The 19349-nt window shown below is 36.2% G+C and overlaps 1 protein-coding gene across 1 annotated transcript in view; it reads right to left on the reverse strand.

The window, feature by feature from the left end:
• Positions 1–16304, reverse strand: part of ptpn3 (protein tyrosine phosphatase non-receptor type 3) — a 53758-nt gene extending 37454 nt beyond the window's left edge. The window contains exons 1-6 of the mRNA XM_056475441.1: positions 15967–16304; positions 8211–8380; positions 3202–3309; positions 3029–3071; positions 1214–1292; positions 1066–1110 (exon numbers count right to left, since the gene is read on the reverse strand). Of these exons, the coding sequence (XP_056331416.1) occupies positions 1066–1110; positions 1214–1292; positions 3029–3071; positions 3202–3309; positions 8211–8354 (419 nt within the window). The 5' untranslated portion in view covers positions 8355–8380; positions 15967–16304. The remainder of the gene's footprint in view (positions 1–1065; positions 1111–1213; positions 1293–3028; positions 3072–3201; positions 3310–8210; positions 8381–15966) is intronic.
• Positions 16305–19349: the final 3045 nt, after the last annotated feature.

Raw genomic sequence — 19349 nt, forward strand, 5'->3', positions numbered from 1 at the left:
GGGTTGCTGGTATTTTTGATCATTCCTTCATTCATTTATTCGTTCAATCAGAACAATTTAATTAATGCGAGTTGCTAGTATTTTTGATCATTCATTCATTCATTCAATCAACCAGAATATTTTTTATTAATGTGGGTTGCTGGTATTTTGATCATTCATTCAATCAGAATATTTTTATTAATGGTGGTTGCTAGTATTTTGATCATTAGCCAATAAATCTATAAATAGTTCAGCTCCAAAAGCCTCAAAATAGCATCTGAAGTTTTCTTCTGAAATGAGCAATTTTCTCAGCCTCCCTTGTTTATGTTCAGTTATTAATTTAAAGTAATGAGAAGTAAAGTAAAAAGTAATGAAAATAAAAGTGAAATGACTGAACCTACGTGCAGGAGCCTAAGAAACTTGCTCATTTTAGAAAACATTTTTAGACTACACTTTTGCAGCTGAACTCTTTAAACGGAACAACAAAATAAATAACAAAAAGGTGTCATGTTTATATTAATTTTTAAACAACGGTGTAAATCTTCAGAAGAGTTAAAACAAACTATTTTAGCAGAAAATTTAGGAATGTTTCGGAATATTTTCTATCATAACAAATTACTCTGGTCAATTTTTGTTTTCTGTAAAAATAAAATGTTATGCCTTGGTGGGCATCAGAAACTTATTATTAGAGGTTATTTTATGCATGTATGCTTTTGTGTATATGCATGTGATATTTTACCTTATTATTCATATACTTATTTAGTGTATAATTATGTTTTCCTAATAGATTTTTCTTTGATGAACTAAACTAGTGTGTGTTATTTTTATGGTTTTTGTATACGTTTCATTCATTCATTTTTTTTTTGGCTTAGTCCTTTTAATAATCAGGCATCACCACAACGGAATGAACTGTCAACTTATCCAGCATATGTTTTACAAAGCGGATGCAACCCAGCACTGGGATTATTTCTATTGTATTTACGGTGTTATTTTCTGTCTGACCCAAGATGAACCTAATAAAGCAAAAAACAAAAAAACCTGGTATGTTTACAAGCAAGTGTAGATGAAGGTAAACTCAACACATACCTTCCCTCACAGATGTCCTTCCTGATTTGCAAGAAATAAAAATGCCTACAAAACAAAATAAGGGTCAAAAAACTCTCACTCTATCCACATATATATAAAAAACACATATCTGCTTCATTCTCATTTGCACATAAACAGTGAAATGTACCTAGTCTGCTCATGCTGGAGGGAGTTTGGGTCAGAGATGAAGAAGCGCACTCGAAACATTAAAAAGAATGGAGGAGATCCTGAGGGAATAACATTAGGAGAGAAATAGTGCAGAACACAGTCAGAAGAAAAGGACCAAAACATGATGCAGACATTGAGCACAGTGAAACATAGGCATAGTCCCACAGTTTTTAAAACAAAAAGAAAGGATTTCATTTTTGCAACTGGCCAGAAAGGTAAGCAAAGCTATTAGATGCTAATTTGAAGGTAAAACAGAAGGTGGGCACTGAAGCGTGAGCAACAATCATGGTCTCTTGCTTAATACTGAAAGCACATCACGTCTGGTGACTCAGCTTAGTTGATTCATTAAATCAGCCTACTCCAAATCTCAGGAGGAAAATAAACATGTGTCTCTTGATGTGCTTATTACGGAAACTTAACTCTTTATGCCCATGTGAAATAAGTTATTATACACCCTTATCAGACATCTCCACACTCAATAAGATTATGCATGAAATCTGCTCCTACAGAATTTCTGCTGAAAGTCATGCGGAGTTCTACAGAATTCAGATAGCATTGCATCACCAACCCTCACTTTAGCACAACTGCGTGTCTTCATACCGATCAACTGATTTTAAATAAAAAATTTTATCTGATAATTATTCATACTATTTTATCAAAAAAATAAAATAAATTACACATAAATAAACACACACATATATACATTATATACACACATATATATATATGTGTATATATATATATACGTGTATATATATATATATATATATATATATATATATATACATACACATATATATACACATATATATACACATATATATACATATATATATATATATATATATATATATATATATATATATATATATATATATATATATATATATATATATATATATATATATATATATATAATCTGCTAATAGGTTAAGCAAAATAAACTTGTTCAGAGGTTTCAAAGCCATGGTTTAAATAAATGATAAAATGCACTATATTAAAATGCTGATAAGCAGAGGTTAATGTTTATGTATATTATAAAATAAAATCTTTATATAAATAACTAACTAAATAAATACATGAACAAAAAGTTTCTATATAAATAAATATCAAGTAAAATTGAGTGAATTTAGACATTCAAACATTGTAATGTACAAAATAAACATATTTTTTCAAGGATTATTATTATTATATGTAATCATATAACTTTTATTCATTCATTTTCCTTCAGCTTAGTCTCTATTTCAGAGGTGCCACAGCAGAATGAACCCCCAACTATTCCAACATGCGTTTTACGCAGCGGATACCCTTTCAGCCGCAACCCAGTACTGGGAAACACCCATATGCACTCTCACATGCACACACATACACTACGGCCAATTAAGTGTCAATTCACCTATGGCGCATGTCTTTAGACTGTACAGAAAACTGAAACATCCGGAGAAAACCCACGCAAACTTAGGAAGAACATGCAAACTCCACACAGAAATGCCAACTGACCCAGTCGGGACTCAAACCAGCGACCTTCTTGTTGTGAGAAGACAGCGCTAACCACCGAGCCACTGTGCTGCCCATATTATAACTAGTATAATTATTATTTTAATTATAATTGTACAATTTACATATATATTTAAAAATATTGTTAATTTTCAGAAATCCTTAAATGGTCAAATATGGGCAAACGTGCATGCAATATTAGCCAAAATGACTTTCCACAACAATCGTCACCTAAAACATAAAATAAACACATTAACTCAATGCAGCATTCAGTATCGGTGTCTAGTTTCTCTCTCACCCTTCAGCTGCTTCTTAAAGGGTTTGTTGGGGTCCAGCCACCTCTGAAATGACAGATATAATCAGTTATCAATAAAATCATCTGGTTTAAAGACAGGGCATTGCATTTCACAACTTGTAGTTCATAGCAATAAACGCTTGATCTCTCATTCAAACAAACACGCATTCAGTTACCGGAGAACTGGATGTGTCCTCGCTGATCTGCATGCTGAAGTACTGTTTCTCCACTATGTTTAGGTGTTCACAAGCCAAGTCAAACAGCAGATGACCAGCATCATGTTTCTGCAAAGCAATAAAACATGCTATCCTGTTAAGTGGCAGTTCACCAAACCTATATTTACATCATGATTGATACATAGTGACAATGTACAAAAACATGTCAAAAACACTGCAACCAATAGAGTTTTTTTCTGTCGTTGATGCTGATATTAATATCTAGAAATAAAGGTGGGCCATATGATTACGACTGTGAACTGTGTATAGCAAGGGTGTAGATATGACATGGACGGAGGGGACGTGTCCCCACCAATATCCACCAATTACTAAAATGTCCCTACCAATAATTTAATCGACTTCAAAATGATATGTTCCATCAACCGTTAGTAACTTACACGTGCACAAAGTCAAGTTCGCTACAGGTTCACCATAATACTATTAACCAAGGCTGGGCAATTAATCAGAATTCGACTTAGATTTAAGCCTTCATGCTTATGAAAAACAATAAATTGCGTCACACAGCTCTCGAAATTTCTCTGTTTATTTTATATTCTTAAGTACTTTATTCATGTTTTTAAAAGCGCGAAACAGAATTTGTGTTGTTCAATGCATGCGCTGGGGATGTATGTCCCCACCAATATCAAAGGCAAATCTTCGCCCTTGGTGTCTAGTACAGAAGATTTTTTTCCCAGCCACATTTCAAACATAAGAATTATAAACTAACTTCTACTAACTTCTAAGTCTTCTACTTAGTTGGAACTAACTTCTAATGTCTTTGATATGGTGACAGTACATAATATTTTTCTAGTTATTTTCAAGATACTTGTATTCAGCTTAATGTGCAAGGCCTGACTAAGTTAATTAGGTTAACTTGGCACATTAGTTTAATAAGGCAGATCATTGGACAACAATGGTGTGTCCCGTAGCCAATCAAAAATTCTTTAAGGGACAGATAGATTTTAAAAATATCAAAATGTTTTAGATCATCTACATATATTATAGTAAATATACAAGCATATATAAATATGACAGAGCAAAAATAAACTTTATGGTTTTCTAACAGTATTCAGGTACAGAAATTGAACAAGAAAAGTAAAATAACATGGTTATCATTATATAAATAATTTAAAAGAATAATAATATCTTTATCTTTTAATATTTAATAAATAATCTAATCCTGCAATGTGACTATTGCAGATACACACATTGCGATATTGATGCTCAAACGATATATTGTTAAGCCCTAATTTGGACTTTGTATTACTTTTTAATGTCTTCGTGCTTACCAAGGCTGTTGGTATTTCAGAAATCAGGTAAAAACTGTAATATTGCTACATTTTATATCACATATTTCTATTTGAACACACTTTAAAATGCTATTTTATCCTGCAAAAAAATTCAGCATCATCATTACTCCTGTATTCACATGACCTTTAGAAATCATTCTAATATGCTGTTTTGTTGTTCAAGTAACATTTCATATTATTATTAATAAAATAAATTGTGTCATACTTATTATTTATATGGAAAATAATTGATCTTGTTCATTCCGCTGCACTAATTTAAAAAAGTAACTATAAATGCTTTTTTTTTAACTTCATATGTTGCACAATACTGTTCTGTATTAATTGAAGTACTTATATAGTCTGTCTCAGGTTCTGTATAGTTATACCAAGTGCTGGGGATAAGTTACTTTGGAAAGTAGTGCATTACAGTATTGACTTACTCTCTTAAAAAGTAACTAGTTGTGTTACTTAGTTACTTTTATGGTAGATAATGCATTACGTTCCTTTTGGGTTACTTTTGCTTTACTTTTTCTTACCAGAAAGAGGGTTGCAGATTTTTTTTTCTTTTCTTTTTTTTAAATAGAGGAGCTCTGTAATTAACAACACACTGTATAACCTACGCCTTTATTTACTGTACCTTAAGAAAAGCACATCGAATAGTAATAATGTAGGATAATGTCATCTGCTAAGAACTTCCTGAGTCCACAGCTATACTTGCCATATATACAAAATAATGACTGTTTAAAGCAGTGCGTTTACTCCTTTTGTACTTTTTGCCTTATTAGTGAAGTACAAACTAGGGCTGTGTGATATGGGCAAAGGACACCAATTTCGATTTTAATCACAATTTTGACACACACAGATGTTTTATAGTGTGAATCTGAAACATATTTCCAAAGAAAATAATTAGATCTATATCAAAGACCTGTAACATGTCTCTAAAACAGACATAAGGCAAAATAAAATAAAAATCACGTAGTAAAGCTGTAACAAACTGTCTCTAGAACAGACCTATGGCAAAACAAAAAAATAGACTACTGTGTGTGTGTGTGTGTGTGCCATCGAAGTCAAGAATGGTTCAAATGTTCTGCTTGACCACATGCAAGTAGTTGTGTGTACTTTTCTACATGTCCAGATTTTTTTTTGCCATGCATAGATCATAGACCTCTTTGTGACGCTGCCATGAAATGGGCCGTTCACATATTGCTTTATTTGCGTGCACAAGTCCATTATTTCTAATGGAGGCTTGCATGTGCATATTGAGAGTGACGCGCTCACGTATTCCAGGCGAAAACATAAACTTTAAGTTGAACTTTTCAGAATGCCGCACCGCGAGTCATGAAAACGTGCGTTATGACTGGTTCAAATAGCATACTAAGGGAAAATCGTGCTATAATGCGATTTAGAAATTGAGCATGTCTAAATCGCAATTTCCTTACGATTTCAATTAATCGCACAGCCGTAGTACAAACCATTTCAAGTGCAATTCTTTTTCTTCCATGCGTTCAAAATAATGAATGCATTCTCATCTCAATTTTTATTCAGCAATTAACTTTTTAAAAACTAATTAATTAAACAAAAAAGTAACTTGCGTTACATTTTTTAAAGAGTAACTCAAATAGTATTACTTACTTTTTAAAAGTAATGCATTACTTTACTTGTTACTTAGAAAATAAACATTATTATGTAACTCATGTTACTTGTAATGCGCTACCCCAAACACTGGTTATAACTATTTATGTAACTGTTTATTGTATATATGTAGTTATATTATGGCTCCGGTGGGCTAGCTATGTACGTTGAGTTTGTATTTACGATTATGTATATTTACATTGTACCATGGTCCCGCAAGACACAACATTACATTCCACTGTATGTCCACCAGAGTTGGGTGTTCTGTATTCTTATTACATTTTTGAGGAACGCAGTATGTGTAATTTGATTACAGTTACTAAAGTCAGTGTAATTGCGTTACTTATGTGACAATTAGAGATTTTAGTAGAAATAATGCTTCTTTTAAATCACGTTTTCAGCTGCAATGTCATTAAATTAGCATTCGCTTTTAAACTGCTGGAGAACGCAAGCTGAAATAGCTCCTGATGAGAGTGGCTGCTTCAAGTGGAAATTCATACATTACTCTGATTTCATTGAGCATAAAAACAAAAATATTGCTGTGAAATTCAGGCTATGTCCAGTCTCTAAAAACTTTGACTGCTTTTCACTCGACCAGCAACTTGTTCAAGCACTAAACAGAAAGCATTCTACGACAATACTTGTCATCAAGGAGGACACAGGCGCACAATAACATGGCGGCTCAACTCGACCTAAACAGGCTAAATTGGATTTTTGTGCTGGAATGAATGTGAAGAGAAGTGCAGCTGCTTGTGGAAGTTCACATATCTTATCTTTTGCGTGCGTGCCCATGTTAGGAGTGCATATTGCACGTGCGCATATGGTGCGCGCTCGCATTTCCTAGGCGTACCAGTTGAAAAACGCGAGTCACGTGACAAGAACTGACCGATCAGCTTCATACTTTGTATGGAATATACACATTTCAGTAGATTAATTACCTCAGACAAACACAGAACACCCAAACACTGCTGTGCTTTTTCATACTATGAACGTCAATGGTTGCATTTATCCAGTTTTCTTCTAAATGTCTTCTTTTGTGCTCAAAAAAAAAGACAAACTGGTTTGGAACAAGTGAATAATGAGAGAATTATAAGTTTTGAGTGAACTCTTTAAGTCTTTTTAATATGTCAGGCTGTTATGATCAACCCATTGTAATGTTTTTCAGTGAAAATTAAATTACTGAAAGAACTGCAGTTTATTTTATATTTTTATAGGTATATTTCAAATGTTTCAAAAGTAACTTCAAAGTAAAGTAATTAGTTATCTGATTACTTTTTATATGAAGTAATTAGTAATGTAATCAGATTACAGTTTTCGAGTAGTGATCAGTAATTTGTAACCGATTACTTTTTGAAAGTAACTTGCCCAACACTGTATGTCCACACATTAAGTGGAATGAAAATAAAGCTCAGCTTGACTTTAAACAAAAATAGTCCAATTTAAAAACAATATGAAATTAAATCAACATTTGATAACACTTTAGTTTAAATAACAATTCACATAAATAACTATTGGCTTATTTCCTGACTATTATTAGGATATTAACTGTTTATTAGCACTTATAAAGTATGATCATTTTTTTTAATATCTCTCATCCTACCCAATACATAAACTTACTCCCTTAATAATTTTAATAAGCAGCTAATTAGTAGTTTATTGAGCTAAAGGTCTTAGTTAATGCTTTGTTAATAGCATGAATTGTACATTCAATTAAAGTGACCCAACATTTTAACACTTATATTCAGCTCATTTTGACCTTCATCGAGCAATGTCCTCAGTCGCACTGCCCTCATTTTCATCATCTAAGGCAAAACCCTTTTTTCTGTTGACTCCTTCATGGCTGCTCAAAAATGTGTGTACGTGTGTGTCCTTCAGAATATGAAGCCAAGGTTGCAGCAGAGTAGTATGGAACATGAGAAGAATAACATCCATGTATAATATCACCATCTTCCAACAGGCAAGCTCAATAAAATGTGCACATTCAGCCAACTTTCGCTCATTATACAACCTAAACACATCTGCATGCATACTAATACTAATTATACTCACATTGACAGTAAAATTTTGCGTCGTGCCATCAGGGAAGAGCACTAAACACAGTAGGCCGGAGCGTGGCATGTGTGTATGTTTGGACAGATCGGCACGTCCGAGAGCAGTGATCTTGTTTCCGAGCACGCCCCATGGGGATGTCATCTCAGAACACTACCACACATGCACACCTGCCAAAACAAGAGTCAAGACAGGTTAAACGCAAGCATTTGCAAAGTGACGATGATGAATATGACGACTGCCAGTAATAAAGTAAGGGGACACGTGCGCAGAATGTCGGTACATACCGTTCCAATGGTGTGAAACGATTGTATCCAGGATAAACATACTCATTCGGTGTGTAACGGATATTTAAAAAAGCATGTTGTGAATTGTATCCGATGACGAGGGCTTGGCAAATCCCTCATAAATGTAATTATATGTCCTGATACAATGTTCCACCCTAGAATGATGGATGGACAGGTCAGCGCAGATACTGTGGATGCGACACGATCGCCCAAATAAGATGTAAAACATAGATTTAGTGGTTATTAGAACTTTTTTTGTAAGATCATGTTGAGTGGGAGAAGCATTTTAAGTTTTTAATGAAGTCAGAATGAAACTGCTTGATTTGATGTCAGAATTAAAACAAGCATTTGGGTTTCATTAGCTCTCTCTTACTCATCCTTTTCTGTTCCCCGCTAGCACACACTCACACTCTCTAGGTCTAAACATGTTCTAGCATTGTTTTTAACACTCGTCTCTTCTCCTCCCAGCACAGTCCAGGAATGTGGACTACTTTACTACCAGGCTGAGACAGATAAATACTTTCTCTTGCCACCGTCAGTGAGCATAGTAAATAAGGAAAATGTAAAGGAAATATGGCTTGCTTGGTTGGGAATTGTGTGAATGCGTATGGATGGATTTGCTTTTCAGTATTTAGACATTCAGCAGTGAAATTTAAACCACACTGAAGTGAACTAAACTGAACTTTAACTCTGAAAACTGGACTGACGGTTTCAATTGACTAGAAATTCTATGTTAAGCTGAATTGACACAATCTACATGTAAGTGTTATAGAAATAAACAGGAATGAGATTTCAATTCAATTCATATTTGTCCTGCATTTCTTTATGAGGAGGACAGTCATGTGTCTGTCATAGTGTCATGAGACGCCTTTTTATACAGAGAGAATTTTGAGTTTATTGCCATTTCAGCTACTTTGGCTGTCATGGCAAAAAAAAAAAAAAAACATCAAGTTTACCACATTATAGAAATACCACTTTTCTATAGTTATAAAAAATATTCTAACAATTAAAAGTCACCGACAGCAATAAATAATACACAAGGTAAAATACATAAATACTACTAATAATAATAATAATAAAAACAATAATGATAATATACAAGATAAAAATCTAAAACAGTTGTTTAAGGTTTACTTTTGATAAAAAAAATTGTACAATTTTAGAAGGATTCACATTTAAAAATATTTCATTTAAAGTCTTTCCAGATAAAAATTGTTGTCTAATAACATTAGAAAAAGGGCATTCCACAATAATATGTTTAACAGTTTGGTTTCTTTTGCTATATTGACATTATGGTAGTTTTTCTCCTTTAAGTAAATGTTCATGTGCGAGTCTTGTGTGTCCAATGCGACATCTTCTATAAACATCTCATCGTGTCTTGAGGTAAAAAATACATTTGATTTTCTCCCTATTTCTGGCTGGATTTCAGAAAGTTTATTTTCTGAGCATTGATCCCATTCTGTTTGCCATTTGTTAAAAATATAGCCTTTTATTAGTGGCTTTAGATCAAAAGGTGGGATTTTCCACTCCCCTTTTTAAACATTGTTATTGAACTGTTCACTATAATGTTTATAAATAAAACTTCATTATCTAAAAGTAATAGGCTACTGTCTGTCCCATTTTGACACTCTTCATTCATTGGAAAACACTGCTTAAATAGGCAAGGCAGATTGCTGGAAGTAAACGGCCACTTTTAAGTTTGGCTAACAGCTTTGCATACTTAAAATGTTTCAAATATTGTGTCTAAGATTACATACTAAAGTTTATATGGATGGCAGTGAACCTACCGACATAAACCTATGCATGTGTGTTTGACAGCCTACCCCACACCCTTTATGAATGGATGCTGTTCTAAATTTTGGTTGATACGCTTAAATGCTAAGCAAATGTTCTTTATGAAAATCCAGTGTCAAACTGCTTTGTTGGTATGCAAATTGATAGTAAAACTAAGTTAACAAAGTATCAAGTTTTTAATGATGCTTAAACTTCTTAAAGGTCCTGTGAAGTATGTTGAAATGTGCATTTTGATGTGTGATGTAACTTTAAACTGAAACATGAAGATAGGGTGGAACAGTGTAGCTCCTCCCCTTTAAAAAACACAGCCAATAACATATCGTTTTTAATCAAAGCTCAGTCATCGAGAGCAGTTGAGGTCAAGCGTATCAAATGAAAAGCAAATAAAAAGCATCTTGGAGGGGGCGGGACATCTCAGATCCTAGAGAGTATTTGATTGGTCAGAAGATTCCATGAGAAACTGAATTATGAGGTGATGTTTAAAAAAAAGCTTGATCCATTTTCTAATTGCAAATTGTCACTGTTTTGGAGCACACTAGATTATAGATATCCTTAAGACTAACATACTGATACTAACACCTAAATATTTATTTTGATTTCAGGGAACTTAAATGATCTAAAACAAGTTCATCCACTCTTTCCTAATTTTGGGATCTGAAGGATGATAATACAACGACTGGCATTGCACAGCAGGTTGTTGTTTTTTTCTAGATTATCTTTATCGTTCTGTCTCTGCAATAGACCTTGATTTGGCATTTTCACCATTTACTTACATGATAGTAATAATAATAAATAAATAAATAAAAGTAATAAAGGCGACGCAGTAGTTAGTGCTGTCGCCTCACAGCAAGAAGGTCGCTGATTCGAGCCTCGGCTGGGTCAGTTTCCTCCGGGTGCTGCAGTTTCCCCCACATGTCCAAAGACATGCGGTATAGGTGAATTGGGTAAGCTAAAATTGTCCGTAGTGTATGTGTGTAAATGAGTGTATGGGTGTTTTCCAGTGATGGGTTGCAGCTGGAAGGACATCCGCTGTGTAAAACATATGCTGGATAAGTTGCCGGTTCATTCCGCTGTGGCGTCCCCAGATTAATAAAGGGACTAAGCCGAAGAGAAAATGAATAAATGAAAAGTAATACAAGTATCAACCCAAAAAAACTGACAGTTTTACAATTTGTGTGGACTTGCTAGTAGTTGTACTGTATATTTTTATTGTTTATGTTTTGCATATTTAATTTACCTCGTGATGTCAGATTAGTCTTTTTAAATATTTTTGTGTGGTTTATTTATAAACTAATTTCGAGAAGATCACGTGCTTATGATCAACACGGCTGGCTCCTCATTAGCTCTGTAACCTGACCCATTAGATGATTATGGAAGCATTATAAATAACCAGAGTTTTTCACTCCAGTTATCTTCATCTAGAAGCTTCCCCCCCTTCCACCCCTACTTCCTCCCCCTTTTTCCGATAGGGCGACACGGTGGCCCTGTGGCTAGCACTGTTGCCTCACAGCAAGAACACCGCTGGTCCAACCTCCTATCGGGCTGGTTGGTGTTCCTGTGCGGAGTTTACATGTTCTCCCTGTGTTCGCGTGGGTTTCCCCCAGGTCCCTCGGTTTCCTCCCACAGTCCAAAAACATAAACTACAGCCAATCGACTAAACCAAATTATCACCAAAAACAACACTAGTTTACACTTCTCACGCGCCGACAAGCAGGGGAGTCCGAGACCTACCTGAGCTCGAACTCGGCTCTCGCCCTTCTAACGGGAGGGAGCCCCGGGCTCGAGGATATTACGAGCTCAGGGCTCTCTCCCGGGACAGCATGCCAAATATGCTTTATTGATTATCAGCTAAGTGTGAACTCTTGAAACTATTTGTTTTAATTTAAGGCCAAATGTGTAATGTTATTGCTAATAAACAATATTTTAAATTGTATTTTATTGACCCCTCTAATTGTTGTTGCATCAGTCATTGTTGAAGTAATAACATTTAAAGCTGGAAGCATTAACAACTTGTATCAAAATTTATCATTATTGTTTAATATGGAAAAAATATCACCCAGCCCTGTTGGGAACACACCCTTACTCTTTTCAAACGACATCCCGAGATTTTTTGTGACCACTAAAAGTCAGGACCTTATCCGAAGGATGGTGCTTACTAAACAGTCTAATGAGCGAGTTTAACCCACTTGTACATTAAGGTAGCGTTCAGAAAAAACAAAAGACCAGAACATAAAAACCTCACTGCCAGCTAGCGTTTCAGAAGTGTTATTGTGGAGCAACACAAGCAGTGCGCAAAAGTATAAATGCAGTGCAACGCACAAGGCATGTGCTGTGGGTCACGCCGCTCACTCGACGGAGAAGTATAAACCAGGCTTTACAGTATAGTGTCACTACACTGGAGCATTAGGATCTACACAGGGTAAGCACCCCCAGCTGACCTCTATAACACTTCTTCCAGTCCCAACCAATACTGTATTGCCCCTTATATACCATCATTCAATATTCTCTACATTAATCCACTAATATGGTTCGCTTGAAGGAGTGAATGAAACTAGTGAGTTAATTCAAGCAGCAGAAAGGATGCCATTTTGTTTGTGCTTTGCTGTTTGACCAGGCGCAGCCCTGCTTGGCTTCAGTGGGCTACCATGGGAGAGCCGAGAAAGCTAGCAGCCGGCAGCTAACCATACACAGATCAGTGGGTGGAGCCAAGACAGGCAGTGATGTAAAAGAAGGCTTTGATGACCTTCTGTGAAGTGGAGTTTAGACACACATTGTAGACATACATTATAGACATACGTCATTATACGTTTAGACATACATTATAAAGTGGCTCATCTTCAGAACCTGAGTGGCTTCAGGATAAGCTGTATTTATACTAAGAAAGTTTTAAGTTATTAAATTTACAGGATGTTTTAATAGAATAACTGCCTCTTACAGGTCTGAATGTCAAGTGAAATATTGTCTTATTTGATTCCAATGATACACTGTAGTTATAGTATAATCTTTTTTAAATTCAATAATACTTGTATATTCGGGAATGGATGTACTGTGAACATTATATCATAGTTAATACAACCTGTATATCTTGTTCATAGTACATCCATCTGTAAATATTACCCATAGTTTTTCTATAATTGCATTTTATTACTTGTACCTGTATCCTGCACTTGCTACTATTGTACTCCTGGTTAGCCCTAAACTGCATTTCGTTGCCTTTTACTTGTACATGTGTAATGACAATAAAGTCAAATCTAATCTAATTTAATAATTCCATTAATGGTGTCATGAACTGAGAAATAAAAATTGACTTGATCTTTTGACATGTATGATGTCACTGCAATATAAAAACATACCAGCAATTCCAGCATTATGGATGTGGCATTTGCAGTAAAAACTCAAAATATAAATTCACATAGAAGGTATGTGTTAACGTTATATTGCAACATATGTGTATATTTTCCAAAACTACTAACCACAGAGTTAAGGGATCAGAAAAAAATGAATCTGTAAACTTATTTTATTATTTTAAATGAGGGAAATAAACATGCATTATGGATGTGACACACACAAAAAAAATCTTTCAGTTTACAGTATACAACATATGTTGTAGAAATTCTGTGAATAAAACTGCACAACCCAAATAATCAATGCTAATCACAGGAATAAAAGTTGACTCACTATAGAGCAAAAATTATTATTTTATTTGACATTTTTGCATTTATGAGGAACAAGCTTCATTATAGATGAGACACTTTTTCATTATGGATGTGACAGATGTGAATTTGCCACTTGTGTGACTTTGGTAAATCAAACATAATAGTTTGAAAACACTGACAGAGACATTTTTGAGTATTTTTAAAGCACTGTAAAATACTTGCTTAAACAATGTAGAAACAGTTTCTCTATTTTGGTGAAAACTTAATTTTTTCATGGCAAGGTTGACATTTGCATGCAATTGCTCATACTGTAAGTTTTATAACTCAAAGCTTTTTTATGTGTCTAAATGAATTCAGTGTGTGCGTACATTATTCTGTCATGTCACTGTTTTGTACTGTAATAAAACATTTACAAAAATATGCATAATCAAGTTTTTCATCCAAACACGGTTTTCTGTTTAGTCGACAGTGTTTGTAAATACGTACAGTAGTAATAATAATATAAGACAAGTGTGTTAAATGTTTGTACTATTACATAGCCACTTATAAAGCTGCACTGTGCCAATTTAAAATTATGCCTCATAAATTAGAGACAGACTAAATGTCTGCTTTAATTTATGCTACCTCTTCCCTATATACTGTAAGTATAGTGTACAGTTGTAATATTGGTGTATGTGCATTTATGACACCTCTTAAAGGGGTAGTTCACTCAAAAACTAAATATTACTTATTACTTACAGACCCTCAATTAGTTATAAAGCTTTGTTAGTTCCTTTATTCTGTTGAACACAAAGATATGCTGAAAAAAGCTGAAGAGCTGTAACCCTTGACTTCCACAGTAGGAATAACAAATAGATGTCAATGGTTTCAGGTTTGCAGCTGTCTTCAAAATATCTCCTTTTCTGTTTAACAGAAGTAGTCAACAGGTTTTGAACAAGCACGAGGATGAGTAAATGACAGAATTTTCACTTTTGGGTGATCGATCTCTTTAAACACTGTGTAAATGCCACCTCAGACACACTTCTGTGCGATCTTTAAAGTGCAAATTTGACATTACACAAGTAAACATGAATGTGAACTGGTGTTGTGGCAATACTTTATAATTTGAGAGAGAGACAAAAGGTAGGTGAGAGAGAAGCCAGACACAGACATCAGAATTTGAGACAGAAATCCATCATATAGAAACACGTTATTTGACAATATATGTTAACAGCCCGCAGTTACTCCAGATTAAGCTGCATTACCTCTTGTTCTTTCAGACTTAACCTCACAGATCCAGATTGTGGACGCTCTCTGTGACTGTTTGCAAATACAGAAGTTATATCTCACTGATCTGTCTTTGTATACAATGGTATGTTTCCCTTTTTGACCATATAAAACGCATAGTTGCAGTCTGAAGTGGATGTTTTACTTTCACTCACGTTTAGAGCAGCTCTGACGTTTACACTGGAGGTTAATATTTACCAGCAGCTCGGTTGCAAAAGCGCTACTTTACACGCTCGACCTCACTTTAAAGCGACGCGATATTTACGGGTTAGGAAATGTAATTACTTGAACCATGCTAAAAAACAAAGAGCCTTTGACTCTAAATGCTGTCATCTTATGAGTTTGAAACACACAAGCAAGACAGGACAGTTTAACACGAGAAAACAGCTCAAAGTTTCAGTATGAGGGCTTTTCTGGGTGTGACGTCCTACATTTCTGACTCAAGTTCACGCTGGTCTGCTCAGGCTTTAGGCTCGGGCTGTGTCACAAATCTGAGTCGAACTGTCACCAAACCGAGCGGGGTGAACGACAGGACACAGTTCTGCACCAGCGTTTGCTCGAACAATCGTGTTTCGAATGAAAAGAAACTACTCCATGAGTTTTATCGCGATATTTCCCATTAACAGTCTAGGAGTTAACCGATTTGTTGTTCTTAAAGCCAAATTTACGTCGCTTTACATTTCTCTTCTTTAGCCCATAAAGTTGGAGTTCAAGCAGGGACATTCATACATCGGAAAAGCGTCAGAAAGTTACCTGCTCGAGCTGCTCCCAATGTCTCTGCAGTGTTAGAAGTTCTTACAATCCCCGAGATGAGAGAAAAGTTTCCATGTTAAGGCGATCATGGTCGCAGGTGTCGGTAAACTTCCGGAATATGTTATTTTTTTTCTCTCTTGGTTCCTTCGGGAGGGCAATAACGGCGTCACTGCGCTGACCACGAGTGCAGGATCTATTGTGATCATGTAGCAATAGTTTTGTTGTTATGCTCCCCTTCCCACTGCTGGGGTGGTTGCAACACATTTTACAGATTTCATGATGTGAATGTAATTGTCAAACCTAGCCTTGATTTCAAGGCGTGTTTCATGTTGAGCGAGAACTCTCAGGAATTTCACGGGCTCGCGCAATTTCAGGTGCGCGTCCCCGACGGTTTAGGGCGCTGCCTCTTTGAGTCAGTAAGCACACCTGGGTGTAGAACAACCTGCTCTAAAATTCTTCTGGTTTTTATTTTGGTCTCCCAGCTTAGTCTGGATGCCGTTTTTAACACTCAATACTATCTGATCAGAGTAAGAGACCAATATGCGGTTACAAACAATGATAATAAAATAAATATTTAACCACCATATTCTTATTTTTCTTACCTGAAAAGATGAGAATATGGCATATTTCTTTGTAAATGTTACATCTATGCTCTTAAAGAGCCCATATTATGGGTTTTTGAAAATGCCCTTCCATGTAGTGTGTAACACAGCTCTAAGTGAAGTGAAATATCCAGCTAAGGCTTAAATCTGTAAGTGTACAGTGTTTAAAACTATTGATTCATCTATAAAAGAGTCGACTCATAGTGCTTCAAACGAGTCGTCTTGATAACGAGTCATTAGGTGTTTCGCGATGACGCAGCCACGAAACACAAGCCTCGCCAGTAGTTACCAAGCGGCAACCTCCCGCTCTCCCTCGGGAGGCCAATACGGAAGTAACTGAAACTGCAATTCATCAAAATTCCGCTAGTCCTGGCTCCATAATAGAGCAAAGTGCAATTGAGCCCACTGTTAGAATGGCCAACTTTACAGCAGAAAAAAAGGTGTTTACAGCCTGGTACAAAGAACGATTTTGGTTCAAATAGCTATTATTACCCTCCATGACAACTGTGAGGGGGGTGAATTTTTTTATAACTCATCCATTTCCTTTATATTAGGTTATTTTAAGTTTGCATAATTAAGGGCATGGCCACTTGAGTGACAGCTAGGTCTCGCTGGTCGCCGTCACTTCACCTCAGCTGAATCCGGCAGATTAGCCACTGATCTCGGCATATTCATCATATTTTTGTTTTGTTTTATGTGGCTTTACACAGTCAGCTGCCTTTTGGACTTATTTCTTACAATTATCAGATGATATGGGATGCTGTGTGCACTTAATTGTGCTCACAAACCATTCGTGTGGCCTCGTTTCCCATGTGAGTAAAGTTATATACTTGTATACCATCTCTATAAATGTATTTGTTTGATTTAAGATCATTTATCATTAATATTTTTCTTTAGACCCGTAAAGCACTCCAGAATGTGACAGACTGATTAGCTGTAGGCTCTAGAACAGTCATCTGAAGCGTTGTCATACAGTCTTGTGCTGGATTTTATCAATAGTCTTGCATTTACTAACACTGACTATATCTGAAGTGTTTGGAAGTATTTCGCGTTTACCTCCAGTAGAAAAACGTCATAAGAACAATGTTTAGTGGCTCAATGTATTACAACAGTGTTTTTGAAAGTCTAAACACTTTACTGATATAGTGTACAGCCAAGCACATGTGGTCAGAACACAAACGAGTCGCAGGTAATAAAGTATCAAGCGTTCCTCCCAAAGTAAAGTCTGTCTGCCAGGTCTAAGCAAGCTCCGCCCACTCTCCGCCTCTTTGCCCTTGTTTGGTATCCCGCCGTGGGTGCGATGACGCGCGAACAAAATGGCGACTGTTGGCCGCGCCTACTTGTGGCTTCTTTTGCGCTCTTCAGAAACCTATGGGTGACGTCACGGATACTCCGGCCATATATTTCACAGTCTATGGTAGTTACGCGCGCAAACCAGGGAGATTTGAAACCTGCGGCCCCGCCCACTAACACAGAAAAAACACTAGACACACACACACAGACGCCGCCGGTCGAATGAAGTCACACTGTGCTCAGATGGATAATATTGACAGTCTCTACCCAAAGATGAGTTGTGAACTGTGAAGAGTCAGTGGTTGAGGTTTATTCACTAGTGTAAGTAAGTGCGATTAAAATTGTTGCCTCGTTTAACTTGCAAATTATGTATTTATTGTGTTTTGTTACTTGTTAACCTGGTACAGTACACGCGGTTACTCTTTATATTCTCTTATCACATGTAAGCCACGTTAAAAACGCGACGCGTGCCGCTTTGTTTACGGATTTAACGTTAAAGGCTTTTGTGAGCTCGCGTTCCACTGCCGTTTGTCGTTGCTATGGCGATCGTAAGCTAGGAGACTCGTGTCGATCTCCCTAGTTCTGAGGAGGAACGTGATGTGTGTGTGTGTGTGTGTGTGTGTGAGAGAGAGAAAAAGAACAGGTCGAGTTTGTGACGCCTAGGGGCTAGGAGACAGGAGACTCGCGTCGCTTTCCCTAGTTCTTCTGAGGAGCGTTGTGTGTGTGTGTGTGTGTGTGTGTGTGAGAGAGAGAGAGAGAGAGAGAGAGAGACTCGCGTCGCTTTCCCTAGTTCTTCTGAGGAGCGTTTTGTGTGTGTGTGTGTGTGTGTGTGTGTGAGAGAGAGAGAGAGAGAGGGAGAGGGAGAGGGAGAGGGAGAGGCTAGGAGACTCGCGTCGATCTCCCCAGTTCCGTCTGAGGAGGGTTGTGTGTGTGTGTGAAAAAAGCCTTACACTATGAAGCGTGTGTGCACTGTGACTACGTTTATATAGTTGATTACCAGCTGGGCATTTCACTCTGTCTCGCGCTGAAGCCTGTCACTGTCGACCAATCGCAGCAGGCTGTCATCGGTCCAATCAGCGCAGATTAGCTTCGCGCTGAGGAGGGGGTTGGGAACAAATGAATCGCTGAACGATTCATATGAGAGTCGTTGGGATAATTAGGTAAAAATAAATGCAGATTATAAGACCATAAAAATGTTTTATGACCTTGCATGCATATTAGACTGTTGTTGGAGACCCTTACAACCTAAATATGACCCTATTTCATCTATAATATGGGCTCTTTAAGACAAAACATAAGAATTAAAATCTGCATCTGAACTTCTTTCAACTTGCCTTAAAACATCAGATGTAATAATTTTGATAGGCTAACCCGCCTATTTTTAAAATATTCAGCATTATATCTAACCACTAGCTATATGTTTTATCAATCTAATCATACCAACTACTTTATCAGTGCCTTGCTAGCTGGTTGCCTTTGTTTACACTC

This window comes from Danio aesculapii, chromosome 16 (genome assembly GCF_903798145.1).
Source record: "Danio aesculapii chromosome 16, fDanAes4.1, whole genome shotgun sequence".
NCBI lineage: Eukaryota > Metazoa > Chordata > Actinopteri > Cypriniformes > Danionidae > Danio > Danio aesculapii.